Source organism: Acartia tonsa, chromosome 14 (assembly GCF_053477335.1).
Source record: "Acartia tonsa isolate MP-2025a chromosome 14, ASM5347733v1, whole genome shotgun sequence".
Classification (NCBI taxonomy): domain Eukaryota; kingdom Metazoa; phylum Arthropoda; class Copepoda; order Calanoida; family Acartiidae; genus Acartia; species Acartia tonsa.
Genome location: NC_137273.1, coordinates 5,395,713 through 5,419,930, shown reverse-complemented (window position 1 = coordinate 5,419,930; position 24,218 = coordinate 5,395,713). Strand labels below are relative to the sequence as shown.

The 24,218-nt window shown below is 35.2% G+C and overlaps 2 protein-coding genes across 5 annotated transcripts in view; both read left to right on the top strand.

Annotated features, from left to right (window-relative positions):
- The first annotated feature begins 334 nt into the window (after positions 1–334).
- Positions 335–22,086, top strand: LOC145306562 (uncharacterized). Of its 4 annotated transcripts, none has more exons than XM_080148748.1 (8): positions 6,389–6,724; positions 7,264–7,567; positions 8,457–8,561; positions 9,366–9,498; positions 9,829–9,887; positions 18,156–18,213; positions 18,661–18,755; positions 19,133–20,318. In XM_080148748.1, the coding sequence occupies exons 1-8, from the start codon at positions 6,655–6,657 to the stop codon at positions 19,524–19,526; spliced, it is 1,218 nt and encodes a 405-aa protein (XP_080004874.1). In that variant the 5' UTR covers positions 6,389–6,654; the 3' UTR covers positions 19,527–20,318. The 4 variants fall into 4 exon arrangements, with proteins under 4 accessions (XP_080004876.1, XP_080004874.1, XP_080004873.1 ...); XM_080148747.1 differs by having other exon boundaries at positions 6,389–6,733; positions 19,133–20,312; XM_080148750.1 differs by lacking the exons at positions 8,457–8,561; positions 9,366–9,498; positions 9,829–9,887; ... (1 more) ...; positions 18,661–18,755; positions 19,133–20,318 and adding exons at positions 335–483; positions 3,295–3,690; positions 4,342–4,451; positions 4,839–4,912; positions 5,285–5,465 and having other exon boundaries at positions 6,128–6,733; positions 7,264–7,400.
- LOC145306387 (uncharacterized) overlaps positions 21,953–24,218 on the top strand; it is a 14,307-nt gene continuing 12,041 nt past the window's right edge. The window contains exons 1-3 of the mRNA XM_080148479.1: positions 21,953–22,102; positions 22,569–22,584; positions 23,889–24,065. Of these exons, the coding sequence (XP_080004605.1) occupies positions 21,953–22,102; positions 22,569–22,584; positions 23,889–24,065 (343 nt within the window). The remainder of the gene's footprint in view (positions 22,103–22,568; positions 22,585–23,888; positions 24,066–24,218) is intronic.

The window sequence follows — 24,218 nt, the reverse complement described above, 5'->3', positions numbered from 1 at the left end:
CAGTTTAAAAATGAATGTTGTGAAATTTGTATTTTTAAAAATTAAATAGAATGAACGTTTTTTTTGTAAGATTGGAGAAAGGATTAACTTTCAGTCTCCGTGTGCATCAAGTTATTGTACAGCTTATACGTATAACGAAATTAATTTGTATAAATTAAATCACGAAACCTATACGTGTTTTAAGCTTGCGGGGGGGGGGGGTGGACACATCGCAAAATAGACTACCTTCCTAGTTCCCCAAATATTATTTCATATTTAATACGATTGTTGGTTATACCCGTTTCTTGGTTATTTTAGCCAGCTGTGAGCATCACTTCAATCAGAGTACATGAAATTTTGGTGAAACATCCAAGTATAACTATGTATCGATTATTGTAACAGTTAGACTGAAAAATGAGTGAAAATTGCAAAGAAGACAATAATTGTGCGAAGGAAATTGAGTTTGACCCTGTGTATTACAATCCTGACATTCCCATCGATTTGGTAAACATTTTTAAAAGCGAAGCTTTTCTATAATTAGGGTCGGTCTGTTCGTAACGGATAGCTTTTTTCGTTAATTTAGGCATGTTAGAATTGTCCTATTGATTTCAAATTTTGCATGGTGTTTCCTTTAGTAGTTGGGTACATCACCAGCGACCGAGCCGCTGCCGCTAGAAGCGGGACCGGCGGCACCACCAGCGGCTATCACAGAGCTGTTGCCATCACGCGGCTCCGACTTGACTGGAACCACCTCCTGAATGTCGTCATCGTCCTCCTCTTGCGGCGGCTGTGGGACAGCTACCACGGGAGGGGCGCGACCGTTTCGAGGGCGGGGCCGCTGACTAGTCCGCACCTCCCGTGGTAGCTGCCCCACCGCCGCCGCAACAACAACTGACGAGTCCCGGTCCACGGAGCGGGATGATTTGGCAGATGATGGTGGGGGTGAGGATTTTGTGTTTGAGCTGGATTAAGGGGGGGGGGGAAGTTCTGACACATTTGCGTAAACCTGGTGAATAGGCTTTATCTTTGGACTGAGAGGATAGGTTATTAGGGATAAAATCATTCTTATATGATCAATTTCCCCCAGATTTGAGATTTTTTGGATAAGCCTCCAGGTTCCGGAGCTCCAGGCCTCCAGGTGGTCTCTCTACAGGTAAAAATGAAAAAAAATGACATTAGAGTTAGATGTCAGCTTATGAGACAAAATATGTATTTTTTTTCCTCAAATATGTGAATAACAATCAAAAAGAAGCACATTTTGTTTTATAAGTTAACCTCTAACTCTTCAAAAAAAAATCTTATTTTTAATTTTTAACTGTACAAAGACCACCTGGAGGCCTGGAGCTCCGGAACATGGAGGCCTATCCAAAAAATCTTAAATCTGGGGGAAATTCATCATATAAGAATGATTTTATCCCTAATAACCTATCCTCTCAGTCCAAAGATAAAGCCTATACACCAGGTTTACGCAAATGTGTCAGAACTTTCCCCCCCCCCCCTTATTCTGGGTGAGACCTTTGACCTTCAACTCCTCGGCGACGGCGAGAAATGAGTTAAGCTCGTCCTGGGCCACGTTCACCTCGCCGTGGTACATAAAATTAAGCACTGATTGGAGATCAGCGTACTTGACGCCCTTCAGGTACAAGAGTGGGTTTTGGTGGGGGTTCCGCTGCAGGCGGACAGGATCACTTTGTGCGCCAGCAGCTGCTCGTCCTCCTCGCAGACGAGCGCCACGTCCAGGACGATTTAGAAAGCGTAGCTACTCTATAATCGTTACCAGAATGTCCGTACGTTCTTTTTAAATGTTGATTTTTCTACTTTTTAAAAAGTACATTCTTATTTGATCTAATTATCCGTTTTATCTGATCTTTGGTTTATTGATTCCTGGGACAACAAAGAACAATATTTAAGTGAAGCAACTCTCTAATCAAGTCTTAAAAATGTAAGTACGTCCATAAACATTATCCTGTTTCTACAAATTTACTTACAATTTTGCTTCGACTCTTATACTTTTAAATTCTGATAATTCAGTTTAGACACTATACATTGGTGTCAATGTCCGTTTGTCCTACCGTTTCAGTGCTTCGCTTGGATGTTGTCGTTCCCCACTTAAATTTAGTTTTTTGTATACTTATGTTCTATTATGCTTTTTCGTAATAAAAAATACATATAGTTTTAACTTATTCCACCAATTAAAAAATTTCAATGCTTTCTTGTCAATTTTATGGCCTTTAGGACATCTAAAAATATGGTCCCCTAAAATCTAATACCCTAATACAATCTAACTCTAACTTTGGAAAATGTTTACAGTTTTTAAATTTTGTTATTTAGCTTAACCAATCTAGTAGGGTTGTAAATCCGCCCAATTTTTGAGCCGGATTCGGATTCTTAGAAAAATCCAATGCTGAATAAAGCGGATTTCTCTCTCAATTTTTACATTTTTCCCCCAACCAAATAATTTTTTATTCCCCCTCCCTTTAGCAGAATCAATTTTGCAGAATATACACCCTTGAAAAGACCTTTAAAAATATTGCTAGAATCCACAATCCGAAAATCAGTAAACCGCAGAGAAAAAACAAGAATACGCAATCCATGGATTAATTTTTGGGGCGGAATTTTTCAAAAATCCGAATCCGACCCAAACATTGGGCGGATTGCCAACCCTAGTTCTAACAATTAATGGCAAATCATATCTGAATTTTTAACTTCAGTCGTGGGATCTTTTTTTCAATCTTTATGTTTTTCAAAAATTGAAATCAAAAGATTCAAAGACCCGCATTTGAAGATAGGGCAGAGGTGTATATTCTACATGGGATCCCCTGGTTGGAGAGGGGGAAAAATGTAAAAATTAAGAAAACTTAGAACATTTTTTCCATTCCCCCCCCCCCCCCTACTTGGTGAAAAAAATGTGTGGTAGGAGGGATAAAATAAATAAAATATAGAATTCTTTAAATATTTTTCCATTTCCCCCCCGGCCCTTGTTGGTGAGAAAAAACTAGGGGGGAAAAAAATAAAAACTTTTGTAGCAGGGGAAAAAATAAATCTTGTGCAGAATATACACCCCTGAGATAGGGATATAATTTATTTCCCATTACGTAAGTCCTTAAAATGTCGTGGGATGGAATATAATATATTCCAGTATAGCTTAGAAACCGATTATTATTCGATAAATAAGAACCTGTTCTCAGCCATACTGAATAATCATTTATAGCTTCGTATTACAGACAATTTTCATAAATATTGAAATTATTTTTCATTTAATGTCCATGGAAAGCTATCTATAATAAGATGCGATAAATAACTATTATTATTTAGGATCAATTGTGTAAACAAGTGCGGCATTATCTCTACTTTAACCAGATCCGTTGGAGCATTTTTGCCAAAGTTGTACTTGGTGTATCCCAATCTAGACTGTCAGCCTTACTGGCCCAACCCACTAAGCCTTGGTCGGATATTAAACGTCGGGTCAAAGCCTACTACCAACGCATGCAAGAGTGGATGGACAAACGCGCTACCTTCGGCAATAACCCCTATCAGATAATTAGAAAGGGCCAGGAGCAAATGACCGTAAAGAAGAAGGCTGTCAAGAAAAGGAGAGTTAGAAATTTCTTTGAAGGAGAACATGAGAGACAGGAGAGGGAGGAGAGAGAAGAGCAGAGACGCGCCCTGGAGAGTATATTGGATCAGAATGTTCATCCAACTTCTCAATTGGTATATTTCTTCTTTTTCTTTAATGTGTTTTTTGTTTGTATTTTCGTTTCTAACCTGGTATAAATTATAGCCAAAAGCAGCGTTGTGGAAGCCGTGGAGCCGCCATATTTTGCCGGAGCTTAAGCCGTAATTTTTGTAAAAACGGCTCCGGCTCCGGGTTAGCTAAAAACAGAGATTTACAGATGTTACTCTGTTGTGTCGTGTAAAAACCCTCCTTTTAAGGTTTTCAAGTCCATTTTTATCAAAAAATTGAACTTTTAAAACCTTCAAAAGTCAAATATAGACTTGGCAAAAAAAATATGTTGAGTTTTTCTTGATTTTAGGTCGGAGCCGTCGTTTTCACTTGCGGCTCCGCGGAGCCAGAGCCGCACCAAAATCAAACGACTCCGCAACGCTGGCCAAAAGGCCTACTAAATCTGAAATAAAGTATTTTTAGATGTGTAACTTCTTTATAAGTACACACTTCCCTCACTGACTGACATACAGTCTCCCTCCGCCCACAGGATTCTTGAATACCACTAGAAGAGTGTCTTAATAATACACATATTTCATTAAATAATTCTGTCAGGGATATGGTAACAGAAGAATATTTTTGCAAAATAATAAAATTCTTTTTTTTCTGTGTGTGTCCCGAAATGATTTACTCCTTAGGTTCAAGAGTCTGGAGATTTTCTTAATGAAATAATGTTGCCACCAGTCCACAGTTTTGATGATATAATGGTTGATAATGGTGTTATTGTTGACTCTTATTGCAGCAACAGGTAGTTTGATGCTTGAAAAATTTATAAATGTTATGGTTGGGATAGATTCATAACTGTTAAAAGTGCTTGAAAAATAAAACATACAATCCTTTTACTAAAGTAAGGATCTGGTAAGTTTTATGCCTTTTTTTGGAGGAGTGAGCCGCTACCCTTTCAAAAATAATAACCCCAAACAAACCCTTAAAACTAAAATTAATTATTTGAAGGGTCGACTTCCCCCTCTCCCTCAAGTGTCTTTAGAGGCCTCTATCAGCGTAGCTGCTTTTAAATTGATATGTGTGTTTGATTTAAAACAACTCACATTTAAAAGAAATGTTTAAATGATGATTGTTAAATTAATAATTTTCTGGAATAACATAAAAAAAACGTTTGTTTAACATTTTTTAGTTCTGGTTATGAAGTTTTTGAAACTACGGTTGATGTTCATCACCTGCAGAATGCAGATTTTCTCATCGATAAAGGTTAATTTTGATAGCGCAGTTACTTTGTAATTTGGGGTCTGTTCATTAATCCGAATATCAGTATTATGAGTTTTCTTAGCTACATCTGTTTGTTTATATTCAGGGGCTGCTATTCAGCCAATTAATTCCAATTGAAAATGCCGCAAAATTTAATATTTTGTTGGAGTAAAACTTTTTTTTTGACATAACTGAAGGGGAGTGGGTAAAAAGGGGGCGGGGGGGAGAAAAAGAGAAGGGGGTTGTGGGGAAATTTTCCTTTAGAATTGTTCGTCATTATCCCATTCCCTTTTCCATGGGTTATGATGGTCAGTATACTCCGCATGATAATCACCAAACCTCACCAAAAATGAAAAAGGATTAATATTTATTTAGATTCTAACCAAACAAATGAGAGTTTTTACAATGATCCCTCCATGGAAAAAGCCAGAAAGAACTTGGATAAAGAAAGTTTTAGCATTCCTGTACAATTTTCCATACAGCCAATTGAGGGTAACAGCCTACTTGATGGGATGCAACGTATAGATTACAACAACAACCAAAGATGTTTTGTCAATCAGGAACAAACTTTCTCGTATTCATTCGAATCCGGTGGACAGTAACCGGTTCTCATCCATACGAAAAAACTATGTCTAGCATCGTATTATATCCAGCTTTCTACGAATATAGAAATGTACAATCATAAGATTAAAACCAGTCTAGTTTTAATCTCATAAATGTACTTTTTATATCCGCGGAAAGCCGTTTATAATACGATGCGAGAAATAACTATTTATAATTTAACAACAAAATATCCTTATATAAAAGTTACAGGATGTATGTGTGTGTGAGTTTGTAGCAAAGACCACTGAAACGATATGGTTCTCCTTTACTGTAAATCTTTTTAAAGGACGGGAAAGGTTTACAACTAATTTGGTTGAGAAATCAACCCCCTTCCATGTGGGCTGTAAAATCTTCAAGTGATCCCTGCCAAAGGTTGGAGGGAGGGGGGGGGGGGGAGAATGTAAAATAAAGAGCACTGAAAACTATTTTTTCATTTTTTTCCCTTCTTAGGCAACTTAATTTTTCACGACCATTAAAATACATTCGGCGTCTCAAGGCTAACAAAACTAGTTTTGATCATATAATTTTTCATTTTAATGTCCGCGGAAAGCTGTCTATATTACGATACGAACAATTACTATCAGTGCTTTAAGACCATTAAATTAAAAGTTTTGTCCAGGACATAGGACAGGTGAACGGTTCAATCGATTCAGCACTCCAGCAAGCACAACCAAGTCATTCAAGAACTGCTGAGGAAATCCTTCCGCTCACAGACTTTTACTACGATGACCTAGCTCTAGACCTAGCACTGGATGCTGGTGTTCAACTGCTTCCCCAGCAAATAGATGATACTTTAAGTAAGAAAACATCAGAAAATGTGATGGATATAGTTGAATTTCTGGATTCATCAATTGGCTCAATTGAAGATTCCATCTATTAAAATGTACCTTTGAAAACAGTTCCAATTTGGTTGCTAATTTGACAAATTAATTTTTGAAATATCTAATTTTCCTTCGTTTATTTAACAATATTTATTAAAATTTTAGTTGTAAATGTATAGGTATATAATATTGATAAAAAAATAATCACCAACGGACTTAATATTTCAATTTTTTGTTCGAAAATTCAAAATTATTGTAATATCTTATGGAAATGAATTATTTTTGTTATTATAAAAAAATTCTCTGATTTTGAATCAATACATGAATTATATATTTTTAAGAAAAATGAAAAGCAAATGGTTTTATTTTGCTGTAATAATCTGCTCTGCAGGTGCTGAAGGTAACTTATGTTAAGAAAAAAAATCGTCGAATTTACAATCCAACCAGATTAAATCATTAACCGCGAAGATTCATGAACGAGGTCATAAGCGAAGTATGCTCGTTATCTCTGATTTATCCAATTTTTAAGTTTGACATACTTGTTAAAAGTGATTTACACTTAATGTAGTGGGAAGGAAGGGGTTTAATCCGGACAATTGGAGCCTTAAATTTTATATATATTTTGTTATTGTAAAATCAATAACCGATAAATAACAAATTTTCGGTACTAAAAAAATTGCGATTCGAACCTAAAACTCTATGAGAAAATTGCAAATACAAGGGCAATTTTTTAAACATATTAAAGAAGACTCGAATTTTTCAATTTGATTGGCGAATAAGTTGCATAAACGTTAATCTTACGGTTCGCAGAACTTCGGTTTTTATGAGATTTAACACAAAATGGATTTAACTAAATTCACCATTTAGTAGAGCAGCTTCTTTATAACTAAGGCATGTTCGTCTAATTTATATAATATTTTCTTTGTTAAGCTACAAAGAACAACAAAGCTGGTAATTTCTCAGAAAAAGAAAGTTATGTGGAATCATATTCTTCAGTTGGCCAAGCTAAGGACAATTTTCTTCTGGGTCAATCTAGAACGTCGGAAGGCATAACTGGAATATCATGGAATATGAATGATAACCGACACACTATTCTACGCGATACAAGAAAACGAAGGCAGATTGAAGGAATGAAAGAGAAAGCGAAAGATTTTGTAGAGAAATATAAACAAGAAATTATGGAGAAAATTCACGATGAGATCAACAAGTTTGGCAAAATTATCAAAATAGTTATGTAAGTGTTTTTTTCTTGTTCATGTTCATATTATTCACAGCTCATGGATGGAAATAACGCCCTAGAATGATATAAACCTGCCCCCTAAATATTAGTTTGGAAATATGCTTATTATTGTCTAGTTAGTCGTAGACTTTACTGATTAATCCTTATAATAAAGTAAGATGATGTCTATGTTTGTTCCGAAGGATCTCGCTAACCGCTGAACCGATCTGGTTCTCCTTAACTGGGTAGCTTCTCATAGGTCCCAGGACGGTTTATAACTATTTTTAGGAGAAGGTATCACCACCCTCCCGATTGAAATCACAAAAAAATTGAAAAAGAAAATTTATAGTCGCGCTTTTGCGTAATGACTTGAACGCAACATAGACAAGTTTTTCCTCAAAATAGATATTTGAAATAAAAAACAAACATTCAAAGTGTCACTAAAGGGCTCTAGGGGCGTAGCCGATAATATTAAATATTTGAATAACGTGGATTTAACATGACTTGGTAATATGCCAGTTAAATTTAAATGATCTTTAACTAATATTAAGTGCTGCCCAATTCCGTTGGATTGTTGTTTATTTCATGTCACTTAGACTTTAGGATAGCACTTGACCCCTCCTAATTACTCTTAGGTAATTTTCTTTAGATTTTTCTCATACTTTAACGAGTCGAGCGACAGATTAACGTTTCGATCTTACTTAATAAGTATCTGTTGCTAAATGGAAATTTCGCTTATCTTTATTGTTGACTGTATTTATCTGAAAAAAGAACCTTAAGCATTTTCAGTGTTATTGAATTTTCGACGAAATTAGAAGTTAGAATTTAAAATTTGTAGCTTTTAAAACTTAACATGCGAGCCAGATTGGCTTTATTGTACTTTAAATGTATAAATTCTTTTAAGGTACGTTGTTGCTGGCGTATTTGGAACCTTAATTGGGCTTTTCGTTGTGGCAAAGTTTTTGACTTGCATAAAAAAATCTTCAGCAACTCTTGCAAAATGTCTCAGGTTAAAAAATTTTGTTTTGAGAAAATATCGACAATAATGATTTTTAAGGGTGATTCCTCTTGGGAGGGAAGTTTTACCCTCCCCAAAAATAGTTATAGATCTTCCCAGGACTTATGAAAAACTACCCTGTAATGGAGAACCTTAATCGTTTTAGTGGTTAACGAAACCCTTCAGACTTTTGCCCGCAGATTCGTTAGAACTGGTTTCAATCCAACGGAAACAAATCTAATTCGTAGCCACACGGGATAAAAGTTAAATGACACTACATAATGCACTAATGTTGCGCACAAAATCTTTATCTATAATACAAAGTAGCTTGATGTCTGTCCGTCTGTCTGTCTGTCCCTTATGATCTCTGTAACTACTGAACCGATTGGATTCTACTCTTCAGGGTATATACCTATTGGTCCTGTGGTGGTTTTAAGCTATTTTCTTTTTTTTTGTAAGAAATATCCTTGGTCCTTTGTAGAAGATTTCCTTTGTGGAATATTTTTTTTTATAAATTTCACCTTACACTTTTTTTACCATCTCTTGGGGCAAAGCCCCTAGAGGCTAGGGGCGAAGCCGCTAGTAATAAATAAAGTAACAGGATCTGCATGCATGTGTTGTTTGTACTAAACGCTGGATCGGTACGGTTCTCCTTTACAATGTGTTTTCTGATAGGTTCTGGGCATGCTTATAACTAATTTAGGAAAGGGTCCACCATCCTCCCAATAAAAACCGCCCTCAGAATAAATTGCCCTCCCTTAAGGGCCCCCAAGAGGCCTGAAGGAGCCTGGCCGCTAATACTACATAAATACACAGGTGTTGTCATCATTGTCTGGCTTGCTGTCTCCACACCTTTGAAGCTGTTTGTCCTTGTTGTTCCACCATATGCCATGCCCTGTCTGATAGCTGCAGCGATACCCTCAACAAAATTGAATCGGCGTTTGACTGGGTAAATGTTTTATTTGTTTATCAATTTCATTATTACTTTTATTTAAAATCATAATAAAGTAAAAGGATGTTTGTGTATATCAATGTGTGTCTGTTTGTATCGAAGGATCTCGCTAACCGCTGCATCTACCGTTAGGCCTCTAGGGGCATAGCCGCTAGTTTTATATAAAATGATTAACTAAAGCAAATGTGTATGTATACTAGCGTAGCTGGATAATATACGGGCTATTCGTTGATTTTTTTAGTATGGTGGGGGCGGGGGGTGATAGATTGAGTATTGATAGAGAAAGTTATTCCTCCCATCGTCAAGTTCTTTTAAAGACTTGTTTAGATTTTCTGCTGTCGATGGGCCAGGAAAAAACCCACTGGAAAGCCCAAAGTACCCGTTAGGTAAGGTTTTTTACAACATTTTTTTTGCATATATACGATTAACCAGCAGCATGACAAAAGACAAAGCGTTGTAAGGCTCTGCCTATTTTTTGCCATTAAAAAGTTGGTCTAAAAATTTTAAACTTTAAATATATTTTAGTTGAAAGTTTGACATTTATCTATACATTTGGAATCGCATCGTATTATAGAGAGCTTTCCGCATATATTGAAATGAAATTTCGTGAAATATGTATCACGTTATTAAAATTAAAAAAAAAATAAGATAAAAACCAGCTAGGGGCTAAGCACGGGCTTAAAAAACTGGTATTAATTTTATAATTAAGATTAAAACTAGTTTTTTTAGCCCCGAGGTGCCGGAGGCACCGGCTAAAAAAACTGGTTTTAATCTTATGATTGTACATTTCTATATTCGTAGAAAGCTGGATATAATACGATGCTAGACATGGTTATTCGTATGGATGAGAACCGGTTCCTATCCACCGGATTTGAATGAATACGAGAAAAGATTTTATATGTAATTATGATAATCTTTGCCTTCAAAAAGGGGGAATTAATAGTAAAAACTCAAGACGCTAATTTTAACCTACCAATTAAGAATCCAAATCCCCTACTAAAAAACGGATTCCGAAATCGGATTCCAAAATTGGGCGGATTCCTGATCCCAGATTCAGATACGGATTGCCAACCCTACTGAAAATAATGTTTCTGTTATGATTGGGGAACATGCGTTATACAGTAGAAATGACTCACCTAAATGAGCTTGTGAAGATTCCTATGTATTAGTTGGCTAAGGGTATTCTGTTCTTGATGTTAGATAGTCAGACCTCGCAAGGTCTCTACTATATACAGTCAATACAGAAGTTCTTAGCATTTATCAGTCAGATCTCGTAAGATCTCTACTGATTAGACTTAAATAACTTTTCAATAACACCGAGCTGATCCGGGACAATATTACGCATATGATATAGGTAGGATGAAGAAGACATCTAAACCCGCTTATGTCATGCTTATCTGAAAGCAGTATCCCTCTTCTTAAGGTTATCTTCCGGGAGTTCTTAATCAACATGATCATGAGAGATTCAGAATATTATTATTTATTATTTTCACTATCACAATAAGGTAAACACATATGCATATTAAGGAATCAATCATGATATATAATTAGGACACCCCGGGGATATTCACAAGAAGAACACTACAAACAGATCCAGGTAGGAAGAATAGAATCTGGGTAGGGACATCAGTTGTCTGATTCAGATTCCTAAAATGATATGTCATTTAAGGAAGTTGTAATCTAACGTACCCCATTTTTTTAATAAAACCCCTTCTTGAGGGAGTGTCCCACATTATTTATATTGTTTTTAAGATTGTGCATATTCCTAGTGTTTAAAAAGCCTTTTTCTGAGTCTGGTTAGTTTTCCTGTTGCTTTGGTATATTTTCTAGGTGTGGAATGTCTATTCATCTCTAAACTTGGTGGAGAGGGTAATAGTGAAAGATCATAAACTCTTCCATCTTGAAGTTTTTGATTGTATGAAGTCAAAGCTAGTGGTTCAGTATTTAAAAATGGTTGTGGGACTGGAAGATTTGATAAATCATACACTCTTCCTGGGTTGATTTTAGCTAGAATTTCAGTAGGAGCAAGTTCAAGAAAGTTAAAAACAGGTTCACAATAAGCATTGTTGAAATAAGAGGGGGTACCAGACAAATCGTTTTTGTCCCAATCACTGCTATCAATAGGTTCTTCCATTTCAGAATCAGAAGTTTCAATTCTTATACGAGTATGCTCAGTGGCAGCAGAGAGAATTGCTTCATTACAAGAGTTTGTAGAGGAATCTCTTAGTTTTTCAAGTGGACTATTTAAACTGGAAAGCTTTTTTAAGCATTCTGTTCTTGCTTTTCTTGGGGGTCTATGATTTTGAGGTTTTTCTAAACTCCAGGTTTCTTTTAATTTCTTTCTAATTATTTTCTTTTTTTGTATAGTTCCAGTCTGAGTGTCTGTGTCTTCATCTGCTTCAATATTTCCATCATTCGAGATGGTATCATCATGATCAATTTCTTGTTCCATAGTCTGTTGTTCAATGTTTTGTTCAGATATAGAGTTTGACAGTTCATCTTCAGTAAGAGAATTGGTTTGATCATCAGTTCCTGTGTTAAATTCATCATCAGAGGACAGTCTTAAAGGTTGTTCTGCTTCTATTTCTTCAGATTCAGTTTCAGATATGTCTGTTGAAGAATCTGCAGTTGATCTACGTATTGGTGACCAATTAGAAGAAGTGCAATTTCTGATTTTTGTGTTGTTTTGGTAGACATCATCTTGTAGCAAAGATTTTTGATTCTCCTTTAAAACTCTGAAGATATTGCCTGGTTTGAATACATATTCCTTAGCTCTTAATTGAGATTTTTTAGAACTAAAAACATTTGTTAACTTTTGAGCTTTAAGATCATTTCCAGAAGACTCAGTAACTAGGAATGTTTCTCGAACATTGTGTTTCTGTGGATTTGCTTTCATTTGAACAAGGTCACCTTTGTGAAAGATATCAGTTGAAGGTTTAGACTGGTTGTGTTTGTAATTTGCATTGTCTCTAGTTAACATTTGATCCTGTGAAATTTTCTTATCATCTATATTTAGGTTGTCTTTGTTCACTTGGTCTCTGCAGAAAAGTATTTCACTAGCTGATAAGTTTCCCTTTCTTCTTATTCTGCTATTCAGGTTCATGACTGCTTTGGCTAAAATACTATGGTCTATAGGAACTTCAGAAGGTTGCAATTTAGTAATTTCCGTTATTAACTCTGATATAGCTTTGTCAACACAGGTATTACCATTTTTATTGTGGGGATCAGACAGTTCTATCTTGATATTAAGGTTTTTGAGCTTATCATCTTTAGTTGCTAAAGATTGGAATCCTGTAGCATTGTCAGTTCTAACAATGACTTGTTCCATGCTCCTGATTGGTTGAATAAGGTTGATAAGAGCACTTCTCAATGATTCCTTGTCTTCTTTCTCAATAAAAATTGCAGTGACAAATGATGAGAACATGTCTCTTGCAACAATGATCTTTTGTTTTGCTCTTTTCATAACATCAATATCAAAATGTGTACCTGGATGTTCTGCTGTAGTAGTATTTGTGTGTTCTTGAAAAGCTTTAGGAATTTTCATGGCTGCTTGACATAATTGACAGTTCAAATAAAGATTATCAATTACAGAGAGAGTACCTGTTGCAAAGAAATATCTGTTAATTATGTTCACAAGTTGAGATTTTGCAGGGTGATGGAATTTAAGATGAACTTGTGTTACAATTGTTTCTACAAATTCAGATGGGATGACAATTCTTTCTGTTTTATTTGTAGTCATTGGTATGTTGCCATGAACAATTAGTAGACCATCTTTTGCTACTGTACCTTTAGATACATACTTTCTGACATTGTTGAACATTTTGCCTGGTTTCTTTGAAGGTCCTTGTCCTGTTTGTAAACATTTGATTGCTTGTTTACACGCAGCATCTTTTTCTTGAATGTTTATCCATGCATTTCTGTTGAGAAATGACATCATGGATTTGTCATTAGCTAAAGTTGATATGTTATTCAGTTTAACATCAATTATGGTTTCAGCTGTTTCACGTATGAATGTACAAATTTGGCAATGTTCTGTTTTACAAACAAATGCATTTCGAGATTGAAAGTCCCCTGCAGCATTGTGTCCAGATTTTCCTGATATATGTTGAATTTCATAGTTGATTTTACTCAGACCATTCAGAAATGTTTGAATTCTAGGTGACAAGCTAAAATTACCTTTTTCAATTTTTCTGGCTGCATCAACAACTGGTTTGCTATCAGGACAGATTATGACAGGTTTTTCAGATTGTTTGATAAACTCATAAAATGCTTCTATTGATGCTCCTAGAGCAACTGCTTCTAATTCGCATGGATACCATTTCACCATGTGTGGCTTTAGCTTGACCGAGTAGTATTTGACAACCTTGACATCTCCTTGTGGGGTTTTAGCTTGTAAAACCATACCTACAGCTGGCGGTGTTCTTGCACCATCACACATGATTATAAGTTGGTCATGTTTATTTGGCAGATAAAGATCTTTCATATTACTGATTTGTTCCTGAGCATGTTTAAAAGCTTTGATGTAATCTTCAGTCCATTTAATCTCATCTTTACTATCACGAGAGCCAACAAACTGGTCAAACTTGTCAAGGTATATGGTTAAGTTGGGAGTACAATCAATAAAAGTCTTGTATAGTCCAATCCACGATCTTATGTCCTTAACTGTTTTGAGATCTTCATATTTGATGTTTTCTAAGGCAAGTTTCCTGTGAGGAGATGGAGTCAGATAACCACCTTCTTTCCATTGCCAAGAAAGTATGTCTACTTTACTAGGAAAGATTACAGTTTTCTCTGGAGAAATTTTCATGTTATTCTTATGAAGTGTTTCCATGATGAGACTCCAGTTATCAATAGCTTCATCAATATCATTTCCTCCTGCAAATATATCATCAGCAATTTTAACGCATCTTCCATTTTTGAGATGTTCATGAAGAATTTTTGAAAGTAGTTCATCCTGTTCTTCAGTTTGGCCAACAAGTCCTTGAATAGATCTTTTAAAATAACGCATGCCTCCATAAGGAGTTTGTATTGCACACCAGGGGTAGGCAGAATGGTGAAGTTTATTTTGAAAAAAACCTTGATACAAATCAGATTTTATAATATACTTCCATTTGGATAATGCAGCATATACTTCATTAGGTTTAGTGACTTTTGTGGGTATGTTTTTAAATATTTGCTCAGTTCAGTTGTGTTCACTACTAGACGAACATCTGATGGTTTTAGCTGGTTGGGAGATTTATCCTTTGCTTTCTGTTTCTTTCGTAGAAAACAGGGACTAACATGTTGAATAATCACACCATCTTCTTGTGGAACACCTAGTACACCAGCATTAGTAAGTTCATCACAAACTTCTTGAAGTAAGTAGTTCAGATTTGTATTGTAGTTAGGACAAATCACTTTTCTTGATATAGGTTTCTCTTGATTAGCCCAATTAAGATTGCAATAATGTTTGCCTGATGATTGGTTATATCCACCAGTGAGATCCTTGTTAAAGATTTCTTTGCAGTTTTGAATATTATGCAGAAGTTTAGATTTTTGAGCATTATTCAAGATTTTGTAGTTGATTTCAAGATCCTCAACTTTAAATTGATTTAATCCTTGTGTATCTTGTGACCTCTCATAATCTTCAGAGGGTTTGATGGATGTTGATTGTTCATTAGTAGATATAATTTGCAGCTGATGTTCCTTCCCTTTCAGGTGTACAGAGCTCGATCTTTAAATCGTTTATAGGTGATTTAAACCGGGGCGATTCATTTGGCGCACCATCAAATTATTAATATCAATCTTTAAATCGAATTTGCATGGGCGATTTGAATCGGGCAGTGGCGCGGGCCCGGCGCGGCAATGGCACTCACCGAGTGCCATTGCCGAACCAAATCGGGGTGATTTATTTAATAAATAAATATTTTTTTTTAATTACTTTAATATTTTATTGCAAAACTATCGTGAAAACATTTTTATAGTTATTTTTAAAATAGATTATATATTAATGTTTTATATAAAATACCATACGGACACGGCATTTTATATAAAATACCTTACTGACACTGCTTAAGTAATAAAGTTGTACTGGCGCGGATCGATATTTTAGTGAGTGCACAGGCGATTTAACAACACCGCGCCGAAAATCTTTTAAAAATCCATGTTTTATAGGCGCGCTGTGGCTTAACACCAACGCACCTTCGGTTCACCTCTGAATCGCCCCGGTTTAAATCACCATAAAAACGATTTAAAGATCAAGCTCTGGTTTGTTAGACATGTTGTTGATTTCAACTGTGCCATTTTTAACCAAACATAGCTGTGGGGTAGGCCAGTGTTTCATAGAATTTTCTATTCTAGGTTCAACTATTATCTGTTTACCATCTTCAAGTGGAACTTTGACAGATACAGACTGATTTTGCAATAAAACTTGTGGCATGACAGCTGAGACAAGTATGTTATTGATTTGGGAAGGTAACTTGACATTTCTATTAGTTTCAGGTACAACAAATTTATTGTGTACAGTTATAGTTTTGTTTACTATACTCTGTTCTATGTTGTTGTCTTTGAAGAAGTTATTACCACCAATAACATCTGTGTGCAGTTCAGTTATAACTAATGCTCTGTAATTTACTCTCCAGTTGTTTCTACTGAAGGTTTCATTGATCTCTCCAACTGATTTGAGGATAGTCTTATCATCAGCCAACTTGGCTAATTGTGAGTTAGGTAGAATCTTCCATTTCATTTTCTTAACAAATTCTAGTTTTGCACATGATACCCAGCAACCTGAGTCTAGATCTATATGCACAATCTTATTTTCTTGAAAAAGAGTTAATATTTGGGACGGTACTGGGTTTATGTAAGAAATTTTGGAATTAAAAATGACATTTTCCTGAGTAGGTTCATATTCATCAGCTTCAGCTGATTCAGTGCCATAACCATGAAGCATTGCCAACTCTTCAAGATCATCTTTTGGAGTGACAACAGGAGCTAGGCGTCCAATCTTCTGCTCAAGTGCAGTTTTGTCCTTAGATGACAATGATGGACAATCAAGGTCTCCAATTTCATGACTGGTAACTTGGTTTCTTGACTTGCGGGTTAGATGACATAGTCTGCAAAATTTACCTCCTGATTGTTTGTTTTGGCCATAGTTTTGTTTAGTTTTTGCAAATCTGGAAGGATTTTTAGCTTTGTTGAATTGCATCCAACTCAGCTGTGTTTCAACAGATTCCATATCTTCAAGCATTTTAGAAACATTGGTTAAAATGTCTTGCTTAAAGTCCATTAAAAACTTGTTGTCTTCCATACGAGGTCCATAAACTTCTCTAACTTTGAGAGGAAGTCTAGAATCAATCAGTTGCAGAACAGAGAGTAGAATATGGTCTTCAAAAGTAGGAGTTAGTGCTTCCTGTGATTGCATCATGAAGTTATTTTTCCACTTTACTTTAGTTCCTTTTGGCTTAAGGTTCTCCATGATTTTTGACCTGTAGGCATTGTAGACAGATGTAGCACTCATAGTTGAAGCATCAAATCTTATGTCAACTATGTTCAAGAAGTCTTTGCCTACATGAACTATTTGATATATGTTCTTTAGTTCATTAAAGATCCATTCAAAACTGGTAGATTGTTCTATGACAGTCATGTAATGATCTTTGTAACAGCATCCAGCAGTGATGGTAATGAAGTTATTCAACTGTTTTCTTCTCTTTGCAAGATCAAGTTCTGTGTCAGGCAGAACAGCATTAAGAATTCTGTGCTTACTTGTTTCAGAAGCTTCCCAGGTTGAATAGGGACCATCGTCACTGAACTTCTCGAAGTTGTCATCTTGAGAAAGATAATTGAGAAGTTCATTTTTCCAGGTATTCAAATCTATGTCTGTTATACCATCTCTTGGAAGCCTTTCTGGCTTACTGATTTTAATTCTACTCATTTCACTTGTGAAGAGATTGCGTAAATTAATCCTTTCTATTTCTTCGCTGAAGAATAGATGGGGGCTGGTTCAGAGTTTAGTTCGCTGCCACCACGTTATACAGTAGAAATGACTCACCTAAATGAGCTTGTGAAGATTCCTATGTACTAGTTGGCTAAGGGTATTCTGTTCTTGATGTTAGATAGTCAGACCTCGCAAGGTCTCTACTATATACAGTCAATACAGAAGTTCTTAGCATTTATCAGTCAGATCTCGTAAGATCTCTACTGATTAGACTTAAATAACTTTTCAATAACACCGAGCTGATCCGGGACAATATTACGCATATGATATAGGTAGGATGAAGAAGACATCTAAACCCGCTTATGTCATGCTTATCTGAAAGCAGTATCCCTCTTCTTAAGGTTATCTTCCGGGAGTTCTTAATCAACATGATCATGAGAGATTCAGAATATTATTATTTATTATTTTCACTATCACAATAAGGTAAACACATATGCATATTAAGGAATCAATCATGATATATAATTAGGACACCCCGGGGATATTCACAAGAAGAACACTACAAACAGATCCAGGTAGGAAGAATAGAATCTGGGTAGGGACATCAGTTGTCTGATTCAGATTCCTAAAATGATATGTCATTTAAGGAAGTTGTAATCTAACGATGATTAAGCTTTGATTATAAACAAGCTTTAATCAAAACTTTTAATGATTTTTTACACCATGATTTAATTTTTTTTAGGATTCCAAGAGACCATATAAGAAAGCATGGCACCATTAGATATGACGATCTGAAACAGGTTAATTTATTATTAAGAAATAGTATATTCCAGTATGGCTTCTTAACAAGTTAATGTCTTCTGGATTAGAACCGGTTCTCACCCATACTGATAAATCATGTATAGCATCGTATTACCTACGATTTAACACGAATGTTAGAAAAATCTTAAGATTAATACTATTTTTGTAGGCTTGGGCCTTCAGAACAAAAATATTTTTAATCTTTTAATTTTAATTTCCTCGGAATCTGTCTAAAAATATCTTTAGCTTCGGACAAAAAACCTTACTACTTATAGTATAGGATATGTTATCTTATCGTATAATAGACAATCTATCACGCAAAGTAAATTAATGAATTATAATATCATTTTCTTTTTTATTACCTAGTATGTGTAAGATTATTATAAACTTGAATTTAGCAATGTTAGTGTAAGTAATAATTGCTGTTACCATGCATACATTTCAAGGTTTACATGGACCAGAAGTTCGAGGAAGCCAAACAGAGAGGAGAGGTGCCTCAGCAAGAACAATTTCAACTCGTTTCCCTCCCCCAAAGTCAAGGGAATATTATGTTACTTAATAAAAATATACTTAATTTAATTTCTTTCCAGGCGCTTCACCCCCTTGAAACTTTGGAGAATTTACATCGCATCTGATATTTTTCTTGGGTTTAGTTATAGCTCCTCGAACACTTCATGTATACCTACTTACTTTTTTAGGAATAAAAACTGTATTTAAAGACTAATAGCAATATATTTTTTAACTTCAAACTAACAAACAGTTAATGTTCTTTACTTTTGTAATGTCAATTTTTAAAGGTAATTGGTATGAGCATAATTAAAATCACCAAATATGATTTGTAGTGTATCATTATGATATGATATTTTTTAAACTTTAAAAATTAAAATATTTTAAGGTAACATCCTACTCAATCACAGGTAGTGTGGTTACATCTCAGCCTGGAAGTGGAAATAGCTTGAATTCAACACCTAAGTCTCAAATCAAACCAACATCTAATTCTCCTACAGTGTCAGTAACATCTGAGTTATCACCCAAGGAAACATCATCAGTTTCAGCTAAGTCTGCCAAAAGTATGAAAACTGCAACTACTTCACCTTCAACACATAGAACAGCCGCTTCTGGTCAAACAAGATCCACTGCATTAGCAAAATCAACCCCGACTGCTTCAAATCAACCTTTAATTCCAACGGCTAATGATTCTTCTGCTACATCAAAATCACCTGCTATTGATTCGACATCCTCTGAAGCCAATGTGTCCAATATTCAAATTACCAAAGTAAGACCAGTAACTGTTGATTCCACAATGAAATAGTAATAATAAAATAAAGATTTATTTGACATCTAAAAGATTCTACCTAATATAATAACATTTGCGCTTTTCATTTTATATTTAGCTTCACTTTCACTTGTATTGAAATAAATACAAATTTCAAGTTGTCGTTACTAAGCTTGCATCTCAAGAATGTGAGCATTTAATCTGTGTAAGAATGCTGAATTTGAACAAAATTATCTGAATGTGATTATAAACTATATTTAACTAGGTGTATGTTTTTCTAGTTTATTAGTTATGATACTGATAAGACAATCGTCTAATATCAATTTAAATTGAATATTAAATCTGACCTAAATCTGGTTTTTTTGACTTGTCTAAATTGATGTGTATTTATTATATTGAAAAAAATTATTTCTTTACAAACTTTGATGACCTCTTGGGGGATAGGTGACGATTGGCTACAAGTCCTCTCCGCGCCACATTAAATTTCATTCATAATTGCGATCTTGCATTATATGTTTTGTTCTAGTTAATTTTTTTATACGTTATAATTTACCTTAGCAAAGCATTATCCTAAATAAACCGACTATTTATAGCTGACTCCTAATGCCACTAAATGAAAAATTATCTGAGTTTTCGCACCAAAGTATGTGTACACATTACAGCCAATATTGTGGTTGGATTGTTCCTCTACTGTGTTCCTATGGGCCGATATAGAGAACATGTATCTAGAATCTTCATATATAAAGGGTGTGTGCAAAAAAAATGCGGACGTTTTTAAAATTTTGATTGCGCGGCTTGTGTTAATAGTAGAAAAACGTTATGCATACCATTAGAACCGCTATGAAGTCTATTATTTGGAAATATAAAAACGATTCCTGTTCTACGTATAGTTTAGAAGCTATGTGGTAAAATGTCCCAACTGGCTTAAAACTTGACTTGCGAGTAAATCATTAAAGATTAAATTAAAGGGTATGCAAATAAAAATACGTACATTTTTAAAATTCTAATTGCTCGGCTTGTGTTAATGGTAGAAAAATGTTTTGCATACCTATGGAATCGCTATAATCTCCAGTTTTTGGAAATATAAGAAGAACCATTCATGTGCTACGTATAATTTATGAGCTATGTGGTAGAATTATGTTCCAACTGACTTAAAACTCAAGAAAAAAAATTCCACTTTTCTCACATTTATCAATACAGCTCCTAAACTAAAAATAGCACAAAAATCGTACTTATATTTCCAAAAAATAGAGCTTATGACGGTTCTAACGATATACATAGCATTTTTCTACTATTCACACAAACCGAACAGTTTCAATTTTAAAGGTCCGCATTTTTGCACGCCCTTTTTTATCTTTAATGATTTACTCGCAAGTCAAGTTTTAAGTCAGTTGGGACATTCTACTACGTAGCTCCTAAACTATAAGTAGCACAGTAATGGTTCTTATGTTTCCATAAAATAGACTTCATCATAGCGGTTCTAACGGTATGCATAACGTTTTTCTACTATTAACACAAGCCGCGCAATCTAAATTTTAAAAAGGTACATATTTTTTAATGATTTTCTCGCAAGTCAAGTTTTAAGGCAGTTAGGACATTTTACCACATCGCTCCTAAACTATACGTAGCACAGGAATCGTTTTTATATTTTCAAAAAAAAGACTTCATAGCGGTTCTAGCAGTATGCATAACGTTTTTCTACTATTAACACAAGCCGCGCAATCTAAATTTTAAAAATGTCCGCATTTAATTTTTTTTGCACACCCTTTAGATTATAATAAGCTTAATAATTATATGTAAGTTGAAAGAAAGAAATAAATTTGGACTTAGATTGTTTTTATTTTTTTATTAATGTATTGTACCCGAATATTTAATTTTATCTTTTTGTTCATTATTCCTATGTTTCCTTGAGAGACGGTGCAGTGTAAATCTGTCTATTTTAAGCTTAAGATCTCGGTAACCACTTTTTTGGGCCCAACTCGATAATATAGATATGCTTCTGCTGTGGTGTAAAGCTAATTAGATGATTTAGGGGGGGGGGGGCAAGAAACCCCCTCTTCTCACCCAATCCGGTGTCAAAACCTTCTGTATTCTGAAAAAATGTAATTTTTAACTTCTTCAAACTTTTGATTGTGCTATTCTGTTTGGTAGAAAAGTTTTCCTGTAATTCACTTTAGCAGTCCGTAATGCTTTGGGGGATATGCGATTTTCTCAGCTGATTTTCTTTGATATTTTTGTGAAGATTCTCTGTGGCAATGGACATCCAGTATGTAACTTACTTTGTCCGTTGGTCTATCAGTCATGCTGAAATTATGTTATATAGGTTTCGTGATTTTTTTCTAAAAAATATTCATTATTTTAACAATACTTTAATTTTTATGCGTTGCTACTTATGGATGTTGTCATTCTTGTGTTTGTTTAGGTCGTTTATCAAAGATTTAGAAATTGAGAGGGATTTAAAAATGGAGGCGACTGTGCCCGTTGGCGACAATGAGGAGAACACTATTCCAGTAGTGGAGGAGACGTCTCTATATCATGATCTTGTGAATTCAACTGGCCAAGCTGAAACTCACAGTCATGATCAAGACCAACCAGGAATTATGTCGGATAAAGTATTGCCGTTGCATCTTCAATTTTTTCAGTATGGCTTCAGAACCGATTAATATCCGCTGAATTTTAACCGTTTCTCAGCCATACCAAATAAAATCATGTGTAGCATCGTATAACTGACAAATTTTCACAAACATTTAAAAAAAGTTAATACTAGTTTTGTAAACTGAGCTATCGACCTCTGGGTCTAATAAAACTGGTTTTAATCTTACAATTTTTCATTTTGATATCTGCGGAAAGCTGTCTATAATATGATGCAATAAATAACTTTTCTCACAGCCAAATATCAGATTGCATACTATTACTCATATGCATGCTCATAAGTTACAACATAATAAAATCTGTGAAATAGCTATCATAAGAATGCAATAACAATTAACATGCAATTGTCTACGGGTGTATCATCTAACTGCGCGCTTCCTGTACGTACAGTTTGTACATATTTTAGTATTGTCCAATCCATTTTAGATAATTTGCAGGCGAGGTTATTATATTCGGTACTTTAAAACTAAGGGAGGAGCGCTCAAAATAAAATTGTTGGTATGTCGTGTTGCGAGTCACTACATTTTAACCCCCCCCCCCCCCCCCCCCCCCGCCTTTTAATAAATTTGCTGGTATATCGTGTTGCGAGTCACCACATTTTAACCCCCCCCTCCTCCTCCTTTTAATAAAATTGCTGGTATGTCGTGTTGCGAGTCACCACATTTTAACCCCCCCCCCCCCTCTTTTAATAAAATTGCTGGTATTGTGGTAGGGGTGAAGCAGTTCAACCCTACTGAGCGAGTCCGGTCAAAAGAGCCCCTAGCCTTAAGGATTCTATCAATAAAATACTTCAAGTAGTTACAGTTTGTCGTGTTCCGAGTCACCACATTTTAACCCCCCCCCCCCCCCCCCCTCCTTTTATTATCCATGGATAGTTGTATTTAGATATTTATTTCATTTTATCATGGCTCAGAACTGGTTTTAATCCAGCGGAAATTAATTAGACCCGGAGCCCTAACTTCTATTGTGTTATATCTAGGGTTGGGCCGGATATCCGGCAGATTACCGGATATTTAAGTAGCAATAAAAATTTTCCTCGTCAAATGATATTTTATCATATGAAAAGAAAGGTTTAAACTTATGTCTGTCTGTATGTCCGGTGTTCCTTCATAAGACCTACACTCATGAGACCTAACGTGACATAAGACCTACACACACAAGACATAATATGATATAATACCTACACTCAAAATACCTAAAGACGTAGAACGTATAATTTTATTTAGTATCTCTCCTCCTTTGTTCGAATTAATGAAAAACGCTTGTAGTAAAGCTGCTTCCATTCTGTATTCTCAAGTCTGCTTAAGCTCACGGACAACAATCAAATAAATTAGTTCTTAAAATCGTTGATTTTTAACAATGCAATTGGAAGATTTTTTTGTCAATTAATTTACACAATATTTTTGGAATTATTTAAAAAACATTTTGACCTCTCATTCTCGTTATGAGTGTAGGTCTTATCATTATGTCAGTGTAGGTCATATGTCATATTAGGTCTTATGTCAGTGTAGGTCTTATGAATGTAGGCCTTATGAGTGTAGGTTTTATGAAGCAACACCATATGTCCGTCTATACGTCTGTTCCTTTATAATATTGATGGAGTGTTACTTATTGCTATATAGTACCAAGAATTAAGGAAATAATGCCTGTGACTGATTGTTAACAGAACTTTTGTTGTAAAATATAAAAGATTATTGCCGGATATCCGGCCTAAACCTAACTTTATCTAACATAATCTGAATTCAGAATTAGAACCGGAAAAAGAGAAACCTTGGTCAATTGGTCAGTGTCAAGCGGAGGACAGGCACACTGATGCAGAGGAAAGTGAGGAAAATACGGAAGAGGAAGAAAGCTACGAAGACAGAAGAGCAAAGAATATCCTGGATATCAAGAAGGAATTCCAGAAGCACTTAGGTGATATAGGTAAGAAATTTAATGTATAGTTCAATTTGTAGCAGGGTTGTCAATGTATAGTTTACATAATTCCCCCAAGGGGGGCACACTGGCACCCGGCACAGTGCTATAGAAGGTAAATGAATATCATAATAAACTAGACCCTCATGTAGATAAGTATTA

Excerpts from the sequence above, each read along its gene's own strand:
- LOC145306562 (XM_080148747.1), top strand. The coding sequence starts at position 6,655 with ATGAATTATATATTTTTAAGAAAAATGAAAAGCAAATGGTTTTATTTT. Across the intron at positions 7,568-8,456 it reads AAAATTATCAAAATAGTTAT|GTACGTTGTTGCTGGCGTAT; the intron begins GTAAGTGTTTTT and ends AATTCTTTTAAG. Across the intron at positions 18,756-19,132 it reads TCCCTCCCCCAAAGTCAAGG|TAGTGTGGTTACATCTCAGC; the intron begins GAATATTATGTT and ends CTCAATCACAGG.